Source organism: Suricata suricatta, chromosome 15, assembly GCF_006229205.1.
Source record: "Suricata suricatta isolate VVHF042 chromosome 15, meerkat_22Aug2017_6uvM2_HiC, whole genome shotgun sequence".
NCBI lineage: Eukaryota > Metazoa > Chordata > Mammalia > Carnivora > Herpestidae > Suricata > Suricata suricatta.
The window spans coordinates 36,549,021-36,569,864 of record NC_043714.1 but is presented as its reverse complement, the minus strand read 5'-3'; the positions used below and the strand labels follow the sequence as shown (position 1 = coordinate 36,569,864).

The window sequence follows — 20,844 nt, the reverse complement described above, 5'->3', positions numbered from 1 at the left end:
TTTGTGGAATCAAGCTCCGAGTTGGGTTCTACACTGACAATGTGGAGCCTGATTGGGATTCTCTCTCTTCCTCCGTCTCTCTCCCCCACTTGTGCTCACTCAAAATAAAGAATTAAACTTAAAAAGAAAAACGAACTTGAGCTTTTGTCCTTAGGGAATATTTATTAGCAATTAATTAATTAAGGCACCTTCTCTGAATTACTCTATTAATTTAAATGAGGTTATGGGCCTCCATGAAAAATTACATTATGCAAAATATTAACTGAAGCAGAATCTATTAAGAAATGATGAGTGTGAGATTCGTATAACTATATAGAATTTACTTTGATCTCCTTTTCCTTTGACCATAATAAGCAAAGGAGAAATGTCCATTTAAAACACATGGCTTCGGTTCTCAGTTGGTGTGTGCATATCGTCATGTTGTTAAGAATTTGCTAATATAATTCATAGGCAGTTCAAACTTATCTTTGGGAACCTTTTTAGATGACTTAGCTTTTGAGTGAAACTCCTTTCTGTGGAGGGCATTGCTGTTGCACGGAGCGCCTTGAATGCTTTATAAAGAATGCGGTCATTTATTTGGGTATTTTACTCTAATACTGCTCTGGCAGACTTGTGGATTCCCTCACCCCGTGACCTGTAGTTCTTTTCTTTTCTGTCTGTCTGCTACTGTGTGTGAACTTCTTTGTTACTAAAATAGCATTCATTCCTTTATTCAATAAACACTGATGTTAGACGCTGTTAGATGGTTGGGATTCTGGGGTGGAGAAGGCACTTCTACCTTTGTGATGCATTCAAGGGTTTCCAGCCCCTGTAGAGAGCCCCACCTCCTGGAACCCTCCTTTTGGTGATCTTGAATCCCAGTTTTTCACTCCTTCAATCCAAAGCTGAACAGTCTTGGTAGAGTTCCAATTAAAACAAAGTATATTGTTCTTTAAAGTCTCCTCACGGATAGTTTCATTCCTAGAAAAACCTAGGCGTGCTGTATTTTACCTACATGCATTTTAAGGCATACAGTTATTTTGTGAATCGTTCACCGAGGGAAAACAAGCCTGTCACTACGCACTTTTGCTTAGTGCTTTGACTACATGGTTTTGTAGTATTCGTCCCAACTTCAAAGATGTTGTAAGGAGAAAATGTGAGGGTCTTGGTGTTATCTAAATACTGTGTTAAAACCGAGCCAAAAATATAAAATGGGCTTTTCACAGCATGATTGTTTAACAGTGTACTTGAAAGCTCTGCCCCATTGTGAAGCACTGACTTAAGAGATAGCCGCTGTTAATATCCTGATGTAGAGCCTTGGTATACGTATCCTTCTGGACATTTACTTACACACAAACACATATCCATCCATTTATAGCTATCTTAAAATATGTTTTTGTTTGTTTTGTTTTGTTTTAACAGGATCTTGTAAAGCATGTAGGTATGTAACCGTTTCCCCTACTTGGTATATTTCAGATTCCTTCCATGTCAGTATATACAGTCATTAAGTTCCACTCTATGATTCTATTAGAATTTAAGTTGTCAAATGCCCATTGTTGAACAATTAGGTTATTTCCGGTCTTCTTCATTATAAACATCTTTGTGTGCTTGATATTGTTTATTTAGGATAATTTCCAAAGGGTGGAGTTGATATATTCATGGATATGTGTAATTTGGAGACAACTGATACATATTGCCCATTGTCCTACCAGAAAATTGGTATCATTTTACAGAAGTGTGTTAGTTACAGTACCAACTAGCACTGTCAAAAGTCCGTGATTTTAAAAAGCTGTCAATATGTTAGGCGACAAGGAATATCTTGTTTTAATAAAAAAAATAGTGAGGTTAAATTTTTTTCTCCACAGGGTTATAGGTAACATATTTTTTTTTCTTTAATGTTTATTTTTGAAAGAGAGAGAGAGAGAGAGAGCGAAGGAGGGAGAGTCAGAGAGAGGGGGCAGGCAGAGGATCCGAAGTGGCTCCATGCTGACAGCAGTGAGCCCGATGCAGGGCTCGAGCCCACAAACCATGACATCATGACCTGAGCTGAAGTCAGACGCTCAACCAACTTAGCCACCCAAGGGCCCCTGGTTATGCCTTTCTTAACAAGGTTAGAAGCTCTTTCCTAATCCTAAGGTTAAATAAATGTGTATATACTCTTCTGGTTTTAATATATTATTTATATATTTAGTTAGTACTTAAAAATGTTTTTGTTAAAGATTTTATTCATATGGAAATGAATGACTTTGGATATATGGTATGAGAAAGGGGCCTACCTTATTTCTTCCAAATTTTTGTCTAGTATTTCCTGAGAAATAATTGAATTGCTTTGTCTTTTCCTTATAGTAGAAGTCATCTTTATCATGGACTGAATTCCTAGATAAAGGTGTGTCTCTTTCTGAGCTTCATGTATTTCGGCTTCTTTTTAATTTTTATGCTGCTGAATTGGTTATTTCTGTACCAGTAGCATATTGTCCAAGTTAATATAGGTTGATGGTGCATTTTATCAATTGCTAAGTTGCATTTCCTCATTACACTTCATTTTCAAAGTCTTCTAGCTATTTTCAATTTTATTTCAGATTGACTTTTACACCATTTATAAGCTTCTGGAAAAAATTTTATTGGTATTTTGGTTAGGATTGTGTTATATTTAATGATTACAGCACATACTAAGTGGAGACAATAGAAATCTTGATAATTTAACTTCTTAAAAAATAGTTTAGGACATGGGTGGCTGGCTCAGTTAGTGGAGCATGTGACTCTTGATCTCAGGGTTGTAAGTTTGAGCCCCACGTTGGGTGTAGAGATCACTTTTAAAAAACAAAATCTTGGGGCACCTGGGTGGCTCAGTCGGTTAAGCCTCCGACTTTGGCTCAGGTCAGATCTCACGTTTGTGGGTTCGAGCCCCGCGTCAGGCTCTGTGCTGACATCTAGCTCAGAGCCTGGAGCCTCCTTCCGGTTCTGTGTTTCCTTCTCTCTCTCTGCCCCTCCCCCTCTCATGCTCTGTCTCTCTTTGTATCAAAATAAATAAAACATTAAAAAAAAAGTTTTAAAAAACAAAATCTTAAAAAAAAATGTTTATTACAGTGAACTACTTAAGGGCCTATGGTATGCAAGACAAGACCCACCTAAACAAGTGTTTAGACACTGGAGACAGAGTCGAAAAGATAAGGACCTTATCTTTGATCTTGATCAACTTTTTAATTATTTCTCCAGAAGCAAGGAGGAAGGGGATTTCTGTAGAGAGGGAGTGGAGGTAGAGAGAACCCTGCAGAGGCTGGGAAGATTTTGAAGCCCAGGCCAGAGGGCAAAGTAAGGGTGGATCCTAAGTGTGTTCAGAAGTGGCACTGATAGGATCCAGGGACTGGATTGGACCGGGAAGGAGACTGGTGTGGAGGCAGGAATCTGAGGATGACTGTGGTGTTTTGGGCTTGGTCAGCGGTGGGGGAAGGGATGCTATCCTGGAGATTATAATACAGCAGAAGGCACGGATTTCCCAGGGCGGATGTTCAATTTGGTTCTAAGTGCTGCTGTCAGGGGGTTGTGAAGCAAGGTAGGTGACTTGTCTGGTTCTGCAGAGAGCGTCCTTCCCTGGGAGACACAGAGCACTGACAGAGCACTGGCGATGAGAAGGCTTGCCTCAGAGACTAGAAGGGCAAAGCCAGTTCAGAAGAGTTGAGGCCCTGACGGAGAGGAGAAGCCAGAGGCAGGAGAATTCACTAAAACTACTAGCCACTAGAAGAATGGCATCACAGGAGAAAAGGAGTAAGAAGCGGCTGAACAGGTCAAATGGCGCTGAAAACCCAAGTAAGATAAAGATTGAACAGTGTTTTCGGATGAATCACTAGAGTTTGTGCCTTGGCGGGCGGGTTGGGTGGAATGGTGTCAGTGGAGTGGGAATGGAGTATAAATAGGAGAAAAGGCTTCATTATCATTGTCACCATTTTTGTAATATTTCCATCACTGAAGGAGCTTTGAAACCATCTTAAGGGGAACAAAGAATACAATTGCTTTGCTAGCCTCTTACTTTCAAATCTGTGTTTTTAGATAGAAAATGTCTATGTTCCTCCACTCCTTTCTGGGTTCTCAGCAGCGTGCTATGTTCTGGGACTGAGTTGATGTATGATATAATGTCTGAGATGAAACAGCTAAAACACAGCATTTTGCCATCTGGTAGGAGATGTTAGACAAACAGGTCATTATGCACTTATTTACAGCAATTGCAGCCAGCCCTATAAAGAACAATTAGATGGTACTGGAGAGCTTCCAACACCAGGGGCCTGGGGAAGGGACCCAGGAGCCTTCCCTGAGTAAGTGAATTTGAGCAGAGGTGGGTTTTCCAGGTTGGAAGGCTCTGAGGTAAGGTGAAGCTTGCAACCTGATAAACCCAGTGAGGTACGAGATAAGAGAGGCCAGCAGAGACTAAATCTATTTAGGTTGTAGGTCATTTAAAGGGTTTCAATTTTATCCTGAGAGTGATGATAAACCTTTTAAACACATTCAATAGGGGAGTAACAATCTGATCATTAGAGTATGAAGTTCTTGAGGGCAGTAATTTTCTTTTGTGTCCATCTTTTCTCTGTGTCTAAAACAGCCCCGGGCACTTTGTAGATGGCTCAGGTACTTCTGAATAAATGCTTTTATATTAAATGAGTGAGTAGTTTTGTGTGTAACAAGATTACTTGAACTTGTGGGATAAATACTTGAGCGGTCATAGAATAAACCAATGGCAGGGTAGGGTGGAGGGTTGTGCAGACTAGTTCCTGAGAAGGTCCAAGTGAGTGATGGTGGTGTTTCCGGGTGCTGACAGCCAGGGAGAAGCACATGTAGGAGGAGGAATAATGTGATGGTGGCATATGTGCCAGCGGACGACGTTCAGGATGTTTTATGTAAGACCAACAGCGTCTTGCAGGGATATCTCTAAACTAGGGCTTAACTTCTCCTGCCTTTTTTTCCAAATGATTCTTCCTGCTGTGTTTTGGTTTTAGTTGTTGACATGCTCATGCACCTCTCCATTCCTGCTTGCTCAACGTTTAATTTTATTTTGTTACCAAGCTCTGTGAATTTGCCATGCAGTAAAAAAATGTCTCCAGAGTCTTCTTGTCTCAGTTCTTAAGTGCCACTTTCCATGCTGGAAACCTGTATTATTGCTAGCCTAGGCTGTTGCAAACCAGAACTCCTGCCCTCTCTTGCCTTTCTTGCCCTATTTAATCTCTGCTGCATATGTATCCATAATATAACATTAGAAATGAGCATGTCCTGAAACTCTTGGTGCCTTCCCATTGCCTACAATGGGAAGTCTAACAGTACTGTTTTATTTTTTTTTAAAGAGTACCTCTGATGAAATTCAGTAAATGTTCATTTGAGCTCCTGCTACATGTCTGCGATTTAGCTACAGGTCCATACTCTGTACCTTCATAGTTTTCTGCCTTGATTCACTAGCTCTGACCTGGATGATCATAACTGATGGCCGCAGATATGTGTCCAAGCCTTCACTGGCTCTGCAAATTTTCTTAACACTGGCAAATAAGACAAATACTCCCGCAGGAAAATTGTTCACAATTAAAGATTGTAAAATGTTTGGATCACTTTTTATTTAATGATTTTTTCCCCCACTTTCTGGGATATCTTCAATTTGGCAACAGAATGTTACGTAGATACTTACATTCAGTGTATGGGCCGTTGGTGATGCCTATGTCTTTCTCTGGTCTTTACATATGCAGGAGTTACTTTTTTTTCCCTTGATACGTATTTTTCCCACAGTCGTTCAGCAAACATTTGCTGGCTGCCTATGCCAGGGGGTTCAAACTCTTCCCAAACAAGAGACCCTTTTTTTCTAAAGGAAATCCTAACCAGAACAGCAGTGCATAGAGCAGATAGATGCGAGGCTGTGCTGGTTGAAGAAGGGTAGCTGAACCCGGAACTGCAGGATGCCCACTTGGCCTCCAAGCAGTGGCTCTTAGACTCAAACAGGAGTCACAGGAGTAAAGGTTTTAACAGCTGTGGGAGAGATGACATTTCTAAGGTGCTTACACACAGAGGTAATGCCTGGTGTCCAGTATTCACATGACCTTTCCACACTTTAGGAAATTACTAATTGATTTTTCTAGCTAGAACCACCATATGGGTACTTGTTAGTGTTTAGAGTGTTTTCTTGGGGGTGTCAGTTGGTTAAGCAGTCCATTCTTCATTTTGGCTCAGGTCATGACCTCACGCTTCCGTGAGATTGAGCTTGCAGCAGATTCTGCACTGATAGCACAGAACTAGCAAGAGTGCTTGGGGCACCTGGGTGGCTCAGTCGGTTGAGCATCCAGCTTAAGCTCAGGTCATGATCTCATGGTTTGTGGGGTCGAGCCCTACGTCGGGTTCTGTGCTGACAGCTAGCACAGAGCCTGGAGTCTGTCTTCAGATTCTGTGTCTCCCTCTCTCTCTGACCCTCCCCTGCTCACGCTGTCTCTCTCTCTCTCAAAAATAAATAAAACATTAAAAAAATTTAAAAAAAAAGAGTGCTTTATCTTGAGGTCCACAGTTCACCGTTGTTTAAAAATGAGCAGCGTAGTTGAAACTATTTCCTGATTCTACTGCATTTTCCCCTCCATTTAAACTGATGTGTACGTTCAGCATTTATGTGGTCTGCCTCACTCAGCCTTTGCCCTCCTGTAGGTAACAATAGTTTCTGTTATGTCCCTGACTGTTTGGTCAGAAACTAGCGTTGTTTTCTTCTTACCATTTTCGTTCATCCAACAAGTCAAGTGCCTGCTATTTCAAACACTCTTTTTAATACTATGGAGGTTGGACTCAACAAACAGGTAGAAATTTCTGCATTCATGAAGCTGACACTATGGTTGGGAAGACACTCAAAGCCAAGATAAATGTGTCAAGTGCTAGCTAGATAAATGCTGTAGAGGAAGGGAAGGGAGATTCCTCTTTTGTTCCCATAAGGATATGACCTAAACATTATTGAACTATTTTTCTAGAAATATGGATAGATTATTAGAGACTCACGCCATTCTTTTGCCTGTTTTCCATCTTAACCCAAGTTCATGAACTTTAAAGGCATGAAGTTGGTCTTCAAGGTGTCATCTTTGATTCCAAATTAGCTGCTGGCCCAGCGGCATACTGGCTCATTGCAGGATGGAGTCTGTGGCCTTGTTCCCACTAGTGCAGTTCCCCAGTGTTTACTAATGACATGTCTTACTCTCCTGCTTTCTCAGAGCTGAGAGTTCACTTATTTTAGTCATCGGGTTTCAAACTTTCGTTTTTCTGCCGCTTAACCTTACCAAATGAAATATGTAGAAGCCCAATCTATAAAAAATGTGAAAGATCTGAGGGATGGAAGGTGTTTGGGATGAAGCCAGAGCCACCCCTCGTCATCCTTGCCCTTTCCGTCTGCATTGTCACCTCCAGGGACTCCTGCCACAGAGCCATTATTTTAGGATGGCGTGGCGATTTTATAATGGAAGTGTTGTAGGGCTGAGTTCTCTAATAGGGTACCCACAGCTACCCTATTGAATGTAGCTAGTGTGACTGAGGAACTGAGTTTTAAATTTTGTTTAGCTTTAATTAAAATTTACATGGTCACAGGTGGCTAGTTACAGCAGTATTGGAAGATCAAGTTCTTGTGTAATGCCCTCAATTTAACATTCACTGAATGTGTCTTTATTTCACTTTTCTAGATCATGTAAAAACAACATTAGTTTTAGATGATAATGGATTCTCAAGAAGGCCTGGAATGAGTTCTGGCTTGTAACCTTGGACAGATTGTCCAACCCTTCTGGGCCTCAGTTCCTTATAAGATGGGCAAATTTGTAGTGCCTTTGCATAGTGAGATTTAGAATGAGATAAAGCATCCGGAGCATTTGGTACAGTGCGCAGGGCTTGATTTTAGGTAACTTATCTTAATAAGTTGGTTTCTGTATGTGTGTTTTTTTTCCCCTTGTAAAACGAAAACATGCTTATTGTAGAACATTTAAGTAGATGAGAAAAATAACAAGAAGAAATTAAAAATAACATGTAATCCCACCATCCATAGACAAGCAACAGAAAAGCCTGTGGAATGTAGGAAAAAATGTTTTTGGTTCATAATATGCTTTTCTCTTTGTTTTGAATGTGCATATGTATGATTGTGCTATTATTGTAAAAAAGGGAGTTTTTGGAGGCTGTAGGTCTTATGCGTACAGATTGCGTTACAGAGCCTTTTTTCTAATATTATATAAAAAGCCTTAGGGAATATATTGTTGTTACTGAAAAGCTGGTGAATTCAGTGATTTACTACTGTCTTTTTTTTTTTTAGATTCATCTTTAGTGACTTAATGTTTTCAGAATATAGACATTCTTTTTAGAATTCTTTTAGGCTGATAGAAAAAAGATAGAGGTGATTTTAAGTTAAAGCTCTTAAAAGTTCTGGAGTCTCAAAGTTGTGACTATAGACATGCCTTATGACATTACAGTATTATGTATTCTTTAAAATACTAAGTTTATTGAGCACCGTCTCTATATCAGGCACTGGGCAAAGTGCTGAGAATAGAAAAACAAGTAAAATGTCATCATTACCCTTGAATAAATTATGATCTAGTGGGAGAGACCAACTTGGTTCTAAATGCAGTGTAGTCGGTGCTGTAAGAGGAATCTGGACAGGGAAATAAGGGAATACAGGGCTTTCTGGGCCAGCGGGGGATGGAAGGTTGTCAACGGAGGGTCCCTGGCTGAAGTGATAGCCAAAAGAAGTTTTAGAGGAATGATGGAGTTAACCAGTCATTGGTGGGGTGAAGAATAATCTAGGGAGAGGGAAGGATGCGGTGTGAGGGAAGCCTGAATGACCTGGGGGCTTTTGGAGAGCTGCATTTGTTCAGTATGGAGTTCAGAGGTGGGGACTGGGGTGGAAGGAAGAAATGAAGATGAGTCTGGAGCAGTTACAGAAACCAGATGTGTCCCAAAGGTCTTTCAGTGCCCTGTTAAGGCACATGGACTTTTATGTTTAACATCACAAAAGATCTTTGAAGATTACTAAGAACAGAGATGTAAGATCTCTGATCGCATCTTTGACATAACTTGGTGACGTGATGGTGTGATTTGCAGAATGGAACAGAGATGAATAGTACAAGGCAGGGAGACCATTCAGTGGGTTGTTGATTGGACCAGGTGAGAGATGATGGATGAAGAGGGTTTGAATCCAAGCTGTTGAAAATGAGTAGCCCTCAGGATGTTTGGGTGCAGAACTTGGGAGGGATGGTAGGCTTAGAAGTATAGGTACAAGTCATCGACGTAAGAGTCATGGGAGACTATCGCCACTCAAATGAAGTCACTAAGGAAAAGGTATATAGAGAAGATTTGAAGAGGAACTATGAAGGAACATGGCGGGGGTGTGTATCAGTAGTTACCACAGGGGTAGAGAAACGTGAGCCTTCTCAGTCCTGAGAAAAATAAGAGCATTGGAGTCCTGGGATCCTGAGGACAACAGTGTTTCAAAAGGGAGGAAGTGGTGAGACGCAAGTCAGATTCTACAAAGATGCCAGATAAAGTATCTGGTGTTCCTTGGATTAATGATGAAGAGATAATTGAAGAGTTTAAGTAGGAGTTAGGATGATACCTCGGTGCTACACTCCAATATTATTTTAGTCTGGATTCTTTGGTTTCAAGTGAAAAGTAACTCAAACTAGGTTTTAGGCAATGGAGGGATTGATGAGAAATCTGTGGACTGTTTGGAAGATCACATCATAGGAATTAGTAGAACGAAGAATTTAGCATTATCGGGATAATCTCTTGCCATTTCTCTTCATTTCTTTCTGCCTGTTAGTTGCCTGCCTTTTCACATGGAGGGCAGTCGACAGTGCAGTTTTCTACCTCTGGAGTGAGATTGTTTTTCTTCCTTCACATCAGAAAGTAACAATATTGGAGATTGCCCATCTTGGATGAGGGGCTGTGTCTGGACTGGCCACTGATATCTTGGTACAAGGTCATGAAAGAACATGGTGACTCCCAAGGTAGTTATGAGATTAGAGGTATGACAGGTCCCAGTATGGGGAGGAAAACTTCCTAGGAGTCCACTGGAAGTATGTGAAAGATGGACTGGGAAACGAGGAAGGAAAGAAAGAGAGTGTAGAGTACTCTTTAAGAACCTGGGCTATCAGAGTGTTCTGATGGTAACTAAACAGGGACAAGTGGACATTCATTGGGTTGTTTCATAATCAAATGATTGGTGGAGATTTAGTAATGAGGATTGAAAATGTATTTGAAAACAACAGATAGATGTTAATTGTAATGTTTGCGGGAAAAGATTTCTATGCAGACACATTCTTGTGGACATAGATATTTATGTGAACAGAGGAAGTCTGGTTATAATCACCAATTTCAAAATAATTTTGTGGTCCCTTTATTGTCAGATTTATGTTCTCTGGGTAGTCTTCTTTGTGTTTGAAATGAACATAAGCCATATCTGTAGAAAGAAACCAGAGAAATTAGAGTTTGCAAACGATCCCTGAGGTCATATAATCTAAGATGCTTAATTTTATGGGTAAGAAAAGTAGACTCCAAAGAGAAGTGAAGGAATTGTGGATATAACAGTACCTATTGGAAAAAGAGGGTCTATTTATTCCTTGGGTCTCTGATTAGGTCATGAGGAAGTCTTCTCTGAAACTTACATAGACCTCCCTTCATGACCCACTGTCTAGAATTGGAGCACAGCTCTCACCTCTGAGCCCTGTTGCTGATAAAGGGGAACATGACAACCTGATTAAAAGAAGGATTTGCTCCCCAAGAATTGTGTGCCTGAACGAAATCGGGACTTTTCCAGTGAGAATAAAGGGAGAAGGGCTGTTGAGTAGGAGCTCCAGGATCTGTGACATAAGCTAATCTAAAGAGCTTACTTGTATTCTGTGGACAGTGGGACCTTACCAAAGGTTTTAACGCTTGGAATAGACAAGACCATATTGGTGTTTCAGAAAAAAAAAAATCTTCATAAAACACCTGTGATGAGGAAACAGATCATTCTTACACTTGCCTAAAACCACATAAGTTGATCACAGAGTTGAAGTAAATTTCAGATCTCTAGCATCTTCCCATTGTTACCTACATTCCATTTCCTAATCATATATTTATATGCTGTTGATGGTTATGTATTTGTCTTTTCAATTAGGCATTTAAAAAATTGCCATCGAGTTGCTTACTGTTTTCATTGGTTTGGGTGATTGGGTGTGTAACACACACACACACACACACACACACACACACACACACACACAGCTATTGTACTCATAAGCAGTGGCAAATGCTAAAAGACCAAACAAGCATGATATGGGTGGTAGCTGGGGCACCTGGCGAGAGCTGTAAGCGGATCTGTAATGGGCAGTGAGGAATGGGTTAAGTGGGGCAGATCCTTCTAGATGAAGGAAAAAAGCAGTACACAACCAAAGGCAGAAAAGCCAGGGAATGCCACGGTGCCCTGTGCCCATAGAGCATGGACCTGGGGGGAGGACATTGGAAGTAAAGCCGTGAATGGATGATGGAGAAGCAGGCACAGGAGAGTGGAGATCACATGTGCTCGGGCCTGACTTGAGTAGGTGCTATGCCAGGGTCCTGGTGAGGCAGAGGATTGTATCCCTATTCTTATGAGGAACTGAGGATCCACATAACTTGCCTGAGGACCCACTACTAGTGGTTGAGTCTACATTTGAAACCAGGTCTGTCTTAACTTGGAAGTTTGTCTATTATCCCAAATGGTCTTCCATTGTATCATTCCATTGTGCTTAAAATATTAGCATTTGACTTTTATTCTCAGGCATTACTCAAGGGTTCTGAGCAGGAGTGAACATTCCAGAAGGGCTCAGCAGGGAGAAGAGACGGTAGCATTGTGGAGGCTGGATGGCCACCATTCCAGCCTGCAGACAGCTTCCTGTAACATCTCACATCCGGACATCGGAGTCACTAAATGATTCTGTTGTCAGGCCTGTAGTTGCCATATTTTCCATAGAAATAAAACTCAAATTCTGTGCCCAGTTTTTTGTGCCTCCCTAGCTGCTGTCTCCTGTCCACTAGTAGTACTTGAGTTCCACGTGGGCTTACTCCTCTTTATTGCATGTCTTCTAGCTCCCATAGCCATCATTTACTCAAATAAGATTAACTGCACCAACCGCTAATTCACAGAGCAGGTCTCAGTCCGTCACATCTCTGGGATGTAGATATTTCTTCTATTATAAGATACTTCTTCTATTATAATTGGCATGATGAACTCTGATAGAAAAGCACATTCTGTCTACCAACACTGAACTTTCTATTTACAGCATTCACCTCTAGAAATAGTGCATAAACAAGGAAAATATAGAATGCCTATTCTCCACACCTTAAAAACACATCTGGAACCGTTTGAACTCACAAAAAGTAAAGTAACTGCTAGGGAAGCTTATGCCATACCTTTTCTTTTCACTTTAAAAAAAAAAAAAAGGAAATGGAAAACATACCCCTTCTAGAAGGCCCTGACACTGAATTGGATATTGAAATGGTATCGGTAACGTATTTATATATGCCACATTTTCTTCCATGTTCCAGCCAGCTTTGGTACATATGTGTTGGGTATTTGCCAGGCGAATTGAAATGTTACCACGGAGAGGAGATCTTTATTTAGAAGTGGTGTGTGTCATTAAGGTAAAAGGAAAGTCAGTCCTTTTGATTATACAAGCCCTTCCTGCCCTGATGGAGACTGCTTTTCCCCTTCTTTCCCCCTCATTTTTATCATTTTCCGTCAGTTTTTCAATTGATGTCAGCATTCCCCTGCAGCAACTAAAAATAGAAATGACATCTAGGAATGGTATAATTTTCATAAACTTAAAACCATTGCATAAGAAGTATTATAACTTAATATTGGTTTTACTGTATCCTCTAATTTGAAACGGAGAAGAAATACTTCTGTGGTTGAATCATAGTTCTTTTGCTGTTTGCTATAAAAGTTTCAAGAATATATATTTCAAAAAAAAATTTTTTTTTAAGTAATCCAAAACAAATGCATCAGGACTCACATACTTGAAACACGTTTTCTGAATTTATCTTAAATCTCTCTACTCCAGAGGGTTTGTGTGTGTGTCCGGGTTAGGCCTGGCTGGTTATTTCACCATCTCTGCTCGTCCTGGATTGATTGCACTGAGCAGCACGAAATGAGTTACATATGGTCCCACTTTGTCTAAGTCTGTAGGACCTCTGGGTTGGAACTCCATTTGATCAGAGTGAAGCTAAGCATCGCAGAAATTTGGCTAAAGTCAAAACCCTAAGTAGACACACGTATCCGTAGAGTGCAGTCAGAATGCATACATTCTGAGTTAGAAGTGGTGGCGATCTTGCTGTGTATTGGCTCAGTGGTTACTGTTCTTAAAGAATGGGTGCCATCTTGAGGATTTAAAAAAACCAGTCATCTACCTTTTATCGTTGTTGTTGTTGTTGCTATTATTATGATCCTCTTCAGTTTGAAGAGGACACCCATTGTCGATTTTATCATCTATTCCCTTCTCTCTTAGTGTCAGCAAAAAGGGTTTAAGGGTTTAAGATCTGTCTTCCAGTTTAGGTTTTGCTCCAGAAGCCCCTCAAGGTGAGTAAGGTGCAGGGGTTGTGCCTACTAAGGCTCAGCTTTTCGGGGTAGACAGAGCCATCTGGGGTAACTTTCGCCTCATGTACGCTCTTTTCTCCCTGGCTTCTTTTTCCCTTTTGCTGCTTTATTTATTTATTTTCTCATGATTCCCACTCCCCCGCCCCCACCCGCTCTTCCTCTCTCTATACAACCACGTGCTTCAAGTCTGTGTATCTGGACTGCCTTCTCTAACAGTTCAGTGTGAGTGTTAGCAGAATGAAAACCAGATGGACCAGCAGTTCCCACTGTTATCTCCCAGCCGACTCTGGCAAACCTCCCTCGAGCCCTCCTTCCTTGGCATGACAGAAATATTTGCCTTTATTTAGGGAGAGTTGTATTTGCTGCCGTACCTCTTCCCTCCGCTGCAACATAAGCGAAAAGCTATTTATTCCCTTGTTGCTGAGGTTGGTTGAGGTGAGTAGACTGTGCAGTGAATTTAACTATTGAAGAAGTGGTTTTAAGCCTGCCTGACTTCTGTATTTTTCTAGAGTAAGTGATCTACTGATCTGGGTGTTACAGTGCTCTGGAATGGCAATAGGAAGGCAAGCTTTTAAGAGTGAGATCAAGGTAGAAACGCTCTCCATGTGTGTTTTTACCATATCTCACTCAGAACATGTATTGATTCGAGGGGCATTCATTGCTCTTCAGTCAAGATTAAGAAAGAGACCCTGATACTAGGCTATCAATCAACTCTTATTAGAATGATGATTGTTTTTATTCTTTTATCACATTTTCCCTATTATGGCATCAACATTATTTCAACTTTAAAATGTTCCGTTCTGTTACAACCCAAGTCTTAGGAAATGGCTCTGATTAAAGGTGTGAGGTAGGTTTGGAATGGCCAACATGGTGATTTGGACTTTTCATTAAAAAAAAATAGACTTTAAAAGTAATTTTTGAGAACTTCTCTCCTTGGTTATCATCATGTTTTAAAAGACCCACTCTTGACCAGCAGTCCACGTGACTTGACTTTTCAAAAACTCCAAGTGGGAAATATTGGTTCCTAAGGCTGCATGAGGTGCCTCAGACAGTTTTGGGGTGTGTGAGTGTGTGTGTGTGTGTGTGTGGTGTGCACACAGGCACACAGTGTTGGAAGAAAATTGTATCTAAAGAAACAAAACTCACTTTTTTACTGGTGATCTGTTGCTTCAATAAATAGATTTGACAGAGCAAAAACAGCTCAGAATTTCAAAGGAAAAGTATGCATCATAGAAAACAGTCTTGAAGCTCAAATGTTCATTATTGGGTCATCAGGAAATGTCTCCATATTTATCCCATACTCATGAAAAAATACAACGAGGGCCTTCGTTTCTTTTCATTCTCTATTTGGGATTTTTCCCTTCTACTCCATGTGAGGTTATTACTCATAGGACTGGTCTCATGCTTTTAAGATGCTGGGTCACAAATCACAAAATCTGAATAAATAATCATTTAGCTTCATTGTGCTAAATACAGCATTTATGTCAAGTTGGGGTTTTCCAACAGGTCAGAGGAACATTGAAGTGAGAGGTGTATCTGGGAGACATAACCTGCTTCACCTAATGGGCCACAAATAGGCACGGAAAGGGAATGGCAGGTGGTACCAAAAAAAAAATCATTGTAAAAATGCTGTGTCCTATCAGTATCTCACCTGCGTAACAGAGCTTTGGATTTGTGTTGCTCCTTACTAACGGGTTTATTACCATTTTACTTCCCCATCTATTTTTTACCTCTTGCTAGTGTTGGCTTCCGCTTCAAATGAAGTTGTGCTGTGGCATATAACACTACCAAGGTAGCATCTGCCCAAGCCAGAAATAACAATAGGATGTAAAATAACCCAGTTACAAATGAGGTCCTGCCATCTGTGCTACACCTTCTTAAGTGGGGTTTGGATGATAAAGTCCTGATTTAAACTTCAGTAGATAAGCCTATTTTATTGATAGGAGACGTCGGATTTCTTGTTTGTTCACTTGCTTGTAAAAAAGATGAACCCCACTTAAAAAACAAAAACAAAAAACGATGAAGGTGCTTAAGGAGTGAAATAACCTGTTCCTGGTGGCGCCCTCCAGATCGGACTGAGAAGCACTCCACGATGCCAGACTCACCTGTGGATGTGAAGACCCCATCGAGGCTGACTCCTCCCACCATGCCACCTCCCCCAACAACTCAAGGAGCTCCGAGAACCAGTTCATTTACACCGACGACGTGTGAGTAGGCATTTCTGCATTTCCGGTTTCCATTTTGAAGTCTAAATTTCTTCTTTTCCTGCAAAGGTGAAGCTCCTCCTCCTTCCCCAAAATCATTTAATTGCCAGTGAGTAGGTATTGAGCCTATGCAGACATACAGCATCTTAGCTATAGTTTGTATGACTGCTAGTGTTTGCCTGCTTTTCCATTTCGGCCTCAGAGTTGTAGTCTGCTTTGAGTTCCACAATGGAGAATGTTGCATTCATTTGGGCTGCGACTCCATTTGTTACAACCGTAGTTTTTAGTTTGACTTAATATGTAGCTCCTTATTTAACTTGTCCATTTTGACTTGGAACATGATAATATCCTACAATCATTTCCAGGTTGCTTCTGATCTTCTAATACCACTTTCTTCTGGTCTTTACTTACAAGTAAGATTCCAAGCTAGCAGCCTTAAGTTAAAAAAAAGGGAGTTATTGCTCTAGGCAACAGTCACATGCAGAAAACTTTCTGAAATAAGGAGCATCTTTCTTGTCTTGAACCTGTCAGACTTTTATTAAACCTTTACTCAATTCCAGCTCAGTTTGGGTCTTGTGTTCTGAATCACTGGAGTGTATTGGCTTTCCGTGTTGTCCAAAGAAAGGACAGAACATTCTGACAGAACAGCCGCTTCCCTTCCTAGTCTGTATATTCCAGCAGGGATAGTGGATAGCTTGGATAGCTTTGTTTTCATCCCCTTCAAAGTCCCGGGTGAAACTGTCGTAAAGGATTTGTGAAATTAATAAATGCTATCTGTTGCCGATAGTACTATTTACAGATCACGTGTCATGAAGCCTATACCACTGAACAATAACAGGCAAAAATAGATCCGTGGGATTCTAAGGGCTTGGCAAAATACACATCCCAGGCTGTTTATGCAGCGTTGCACTGCCATTTAAAGACCTTTCTGAACGTCTAAGGAACAGGAGGCTGCAGCAGCGCCAAGTTGTAACCCTGTCATGTTGTATCTGGTTTGTCATTACCCAGAGCCATGGCGATAGGCGTATGTCTTCTGTGCGAGGTCTTAGTGAGCAGTCGTCTCATGACAGGTTACTCTGGTGCTCATTTGGGACAAGGGGCCATTTTATTATCTTGGAACTTTTAAGAATAACAGAGTGCTTAAGACCTCTTCAAACTCCTGTTGGGGATAATCTGGCAAAATTACATTAAAAAGCTGAGTTGGATAAAGAGGAGTTTGTTGAATTTATTGACTTTAATATGATAAAATCAACATTTTCTTTTAGAAATGTGCAAACTTTCCTAGTCTTGTTCTTATGCATTATCTTGGTGTTCAGAGACATTTTATCGGAAACGAAGTTATCAAATTACCACCAATCCACGCTATTAGTTGGAATGAGATGTCCCTTCTCGATTTCTTGAAATAACTCTCAATAATTACCATATCCATTTGGCTTCTTATATAAAATTTGCATTTTCCCTAAAGAAGTGGTTAAGAAATATGAGGGAGAGAAAATAGCCTTCTAATTGGGTGGTATAAGGTTAAAACTTGAAAGTCCTATTTCTATAAACACAGCTGTCAGTTGTGTGTACAAAACATGATTAAAAATGTTCAGTGATAAATTTAGTCTCCACCAAATGTACACTTTCTCTAGGGGAACAGTTTAGAAAGGAATGGTCCCGCTATATTGATGTAAGCCTGTGACAAAGGCTGACATCCAAACGCTGTTTGTTCTGTGTTTGAAACATTTCAGGTGGTTGGCATATGTGCACATGGGAGGCAGGGCTGTCCCTGTATTACAGCCGACTTCCCGTGATTATCAGCTTCCGTGCGGAGTACCTTATGCAGTGTGGGGAGGAGAGCCACCCAGGCCTAGGATATCTGGACCTGTGGTACTCCTAGGAAGACAGAAAAGCCCCCCACGGTGTCCCAAACTACAACATCCACCATGTTTCACGGGAATGAAACTTGATCGTAATTGTTTTGTGCCTCTTCCCTGTACATTTATTTATTTATTTTTCTTTCTGGTTTTCTGCTCTTGACAGTAACGAACGGCACGAGCCATTCACCCACAGCCTTGAATGGCGCCCCCTCGCCACCCAACGGCTTTAGCAATGGGCCTTCCTCCTCTTCCTCTGCTTCTCTGGCTAATCAACAGCTGCCCCCAGCCTGTGGCGCCAGGCAACTCAGTAAGCTGAAACGGTTCCTTACTACCCTGCAGCAGTTTGGCAATGACATTTCTCCAGAGATAGGAGAGAGAGTCCGCACGCTCGTACTAGGACTGGTGGTAAGCAAACGGAAATTAGCCCAGTTTTCCAGGGGGAAAGGGAGAGTGTGGGGGGGGGGGAGATTCAAAATACAGACTGTTCTCCCAACTGTTTTGTTCTCATACATTCATCCTATACCTGGGGATTGCACGTAAGTCTGATAATTCTGTAGAAACGGAGTTCTCAAGTCTGCCTTAGGTATTGACCCCCCCCCCCCCGTGATTTCTTGTACTAGCTGACTCTAAAGATGCGGTGACAAAATGTATTATTATCTTAGCCATAAATATAAGTGTGTGTATAAAATTCAATAGGTATATCTTCTTGGCATGACACGTGGCTTTCAACAATAACAAAAATGTTTTCGTTATGTTAACAAACCACTTAATCTAACTGGGTGCTCGTTTTGACATAGTTACTTTGAGGGATTTTTATTATTGGTCTAGATGAACAAGAGTTTATAACCAATGACCTTCTAAGTGTTTTCATTTTTTCAGGCTGATAACATTTTTTTGAAAATTTTATTGTGGTAAAGTATATATAACGTAAAATTGAGCATTTTAACTGTTTCTAGGTGTGCAGTTCAGCGGCATTAAGTACCTTCACGTCGGTATGTCTCCATTACCACCACCCATCTTCAGAACCTTTTCATCACACCACAATGAATCTCTGTTCCCATTAAACATTAACATCCCAATTTTCCCTCCCTCAACCCCTAGTAACCACTGATTGTTTTCTTAAAAAAAAAAATTCTTTGTCAAAGGTAGAATTAACTTAAACCATTAATTTAAGCATTGATTGAAGCACATTGTTCTACATTCTGCACATTATCACACTGGAAATGAGAACATGTATCATTTTGGAGTGCATCCTAAATCATTTTTATACACGTACTGTGACTTTTTTTGTATAGGTAGAAGATTTTCATTTAGGAAGGGCAATTTTCCCGTAGCAAACTAAGTGTGGGAGAAGCGGTGAGTCACAGGCTCCATCCTTGAGGTAGACCTGAAATTCGGGTGAAAGACTCCAGGTTCCTTTCTCTTGAAATAGACCATTTGTTTTTGTTACGTGGACTTAATTGTGGGCAAAGCCATACCTGTTATGTTTTGCAAAAGAAGCCCCAGAATTAAAGCCTAGTACAGTAGACATGCTTCAAGTCACAATAACTCACATTTGACATATTTTGCAATTCGTTTTTTTAACCCTTACTTCCCTCTCCTGAGCGCTCTAAGAACAAAACGCTTTCACATTTTCCACGATCTGCCAGTTCCACCTGGCACTGCTCAGGCCAGGGAGGGGAGTTCCACAGGAGGGTGTCAGCACGCCTCAGTCAAAATTTGTCAACCACTCACCTTTTCCTTTTTAGTCAATCTTGAGTTTTGCAGAATAGGCTTTGCAGCTAGCAAATAAATTAGGCACAAGAACCACAAAGTAATTAATTCCAAAGCAGTGATTGTGTCCCACACATAGTGAATATGTTCTTTGTAACAAAAAATATTTTTTGAAAACTGCTTTATATATTTGATATATTCAAACCACCGTTAGGTGGTTTCCATAACTTCCAATATAGAAGAATTTGGTAACTTTAAGTAGATTTTCCTAAATGTTCAATGGCATACTTTTGAGTGTGATACTTCTTTTTAGATACATATTTATTTTAAAACCTTCAGAAGATAATTTAGGGGAAGACTTTAACTAATAGTGCTTTGCATGGAATAGGAAGTTAGTAAATATTTGTCAAATGAGTGAATGAATAGAGAATGGATTTTTTAAAGTTTTGTTACTTGAATATAGTTGACATGATATTATATTAGTTTCATGTGTACAACATAGTGATTCAACTTCTCTATATGTTATGCTGTGCTCACTAGAAGTGTACCTACCATCTGTCACCATATAAAACTACTACAGTGTTATTAACTATATTCCCTATGCCGTTCCTTTTTATTCCTGTGACTTCTTCAGTCCATAACTGAAAGCTCGTATCTCTTAATCCTCTCCCCATTTTGCCCATCTCCCCATCCACCCTCTTCCTTTCTGGTGATGAGCAGTTTGTTTAATAGAGAACTGATTTTTTTTTCCCCCTCCTGCAGCATTTGACTACAAACTTTTATGCATGCCATTTTATTTAAATTCCTGGCTCTACCCTTAAGGGTAGTGATTTTATATACATTTTACATGTGGGGAAACTGAAGTTTACAGAAGTAAAATACACAGGGCTACCCAACTGTCGTGACAGGCCTATGATTTGGACTCAGGTAGTCACTCATAATGAATCCCCTTATGCTGTTATTTAGATGGAGTTAGAAAATCTGTCAGTAGGAACATGTTCAGTACACCAAATAACTGGCATGGCTTTAGAAAAGAAGAAATGAAAGATAAAAAAAATTTACTCCCTGATCTCTGTTACAGAAAGGAAGTTCGTGTTTATTCATAGTTTCATGGGAAGATGTTTTGAGTTTAGAGGTGTTAAAAAGCTTAGAGTTTGATGGCCCTACACTTAATCATAAGAAGAAAAAGAATCGCGCGCGCACACACAAAGGTGGGTGGAGGCACATTTTGAAGGAATTCGGTCACGAGCACCCCAATTTAGTCAAGCCTGAGGGTAAGTGAGGTGTTGAGGAAGTTGAGGCTCAAGTTTCCAGTTGTGAATCTGCCACGAGACTGAGGAAGATGAACCAAAATATGGTTAATGTACTCCGCACCCTTACAATAGGTCGGTTGTCTAATAAGTGGATGCTGTTATCGATACACATGTCCCGCTGTTGGACAGCGGCCCTGAGTATTTGTGGCTAGGTTAGGACTAAACCCGAGTCACTCTGCGCA

The 20,844-nt window shown here is 40.5% G+C and overlaps 1 protein-coding gene across 4 annotated transcripts in view; it reads left to right on the top strand.

Annotated features, from left to right (window-relative positions):
- RUNX1T1 (RUNX1 partner transcriptional co-repressor 1) overlaps positions 1-20,844 on the top strand; it is a 138,447-nt gene that overhangs the window by 64,128 nt on the left and 53,475 nt on the right. For all 4 annotated transcript variants that reach the window (XM_029923751.1, XM_029923754.1, XM_029923750.1 and 1 more), the window contains exons 2-3: positions 15,640-15,777; positions 17,800-18,041. In XM_029923751.1, the coding sequence (XP_029779611.1) occupies positions 15,640-15,777; positions 17,800-18,041 (380 nt within the window). The remainder of the gene's footprint in view (positions 1-15,639; positions 15,778-17,799; positions 18,042-20,844) is intronic.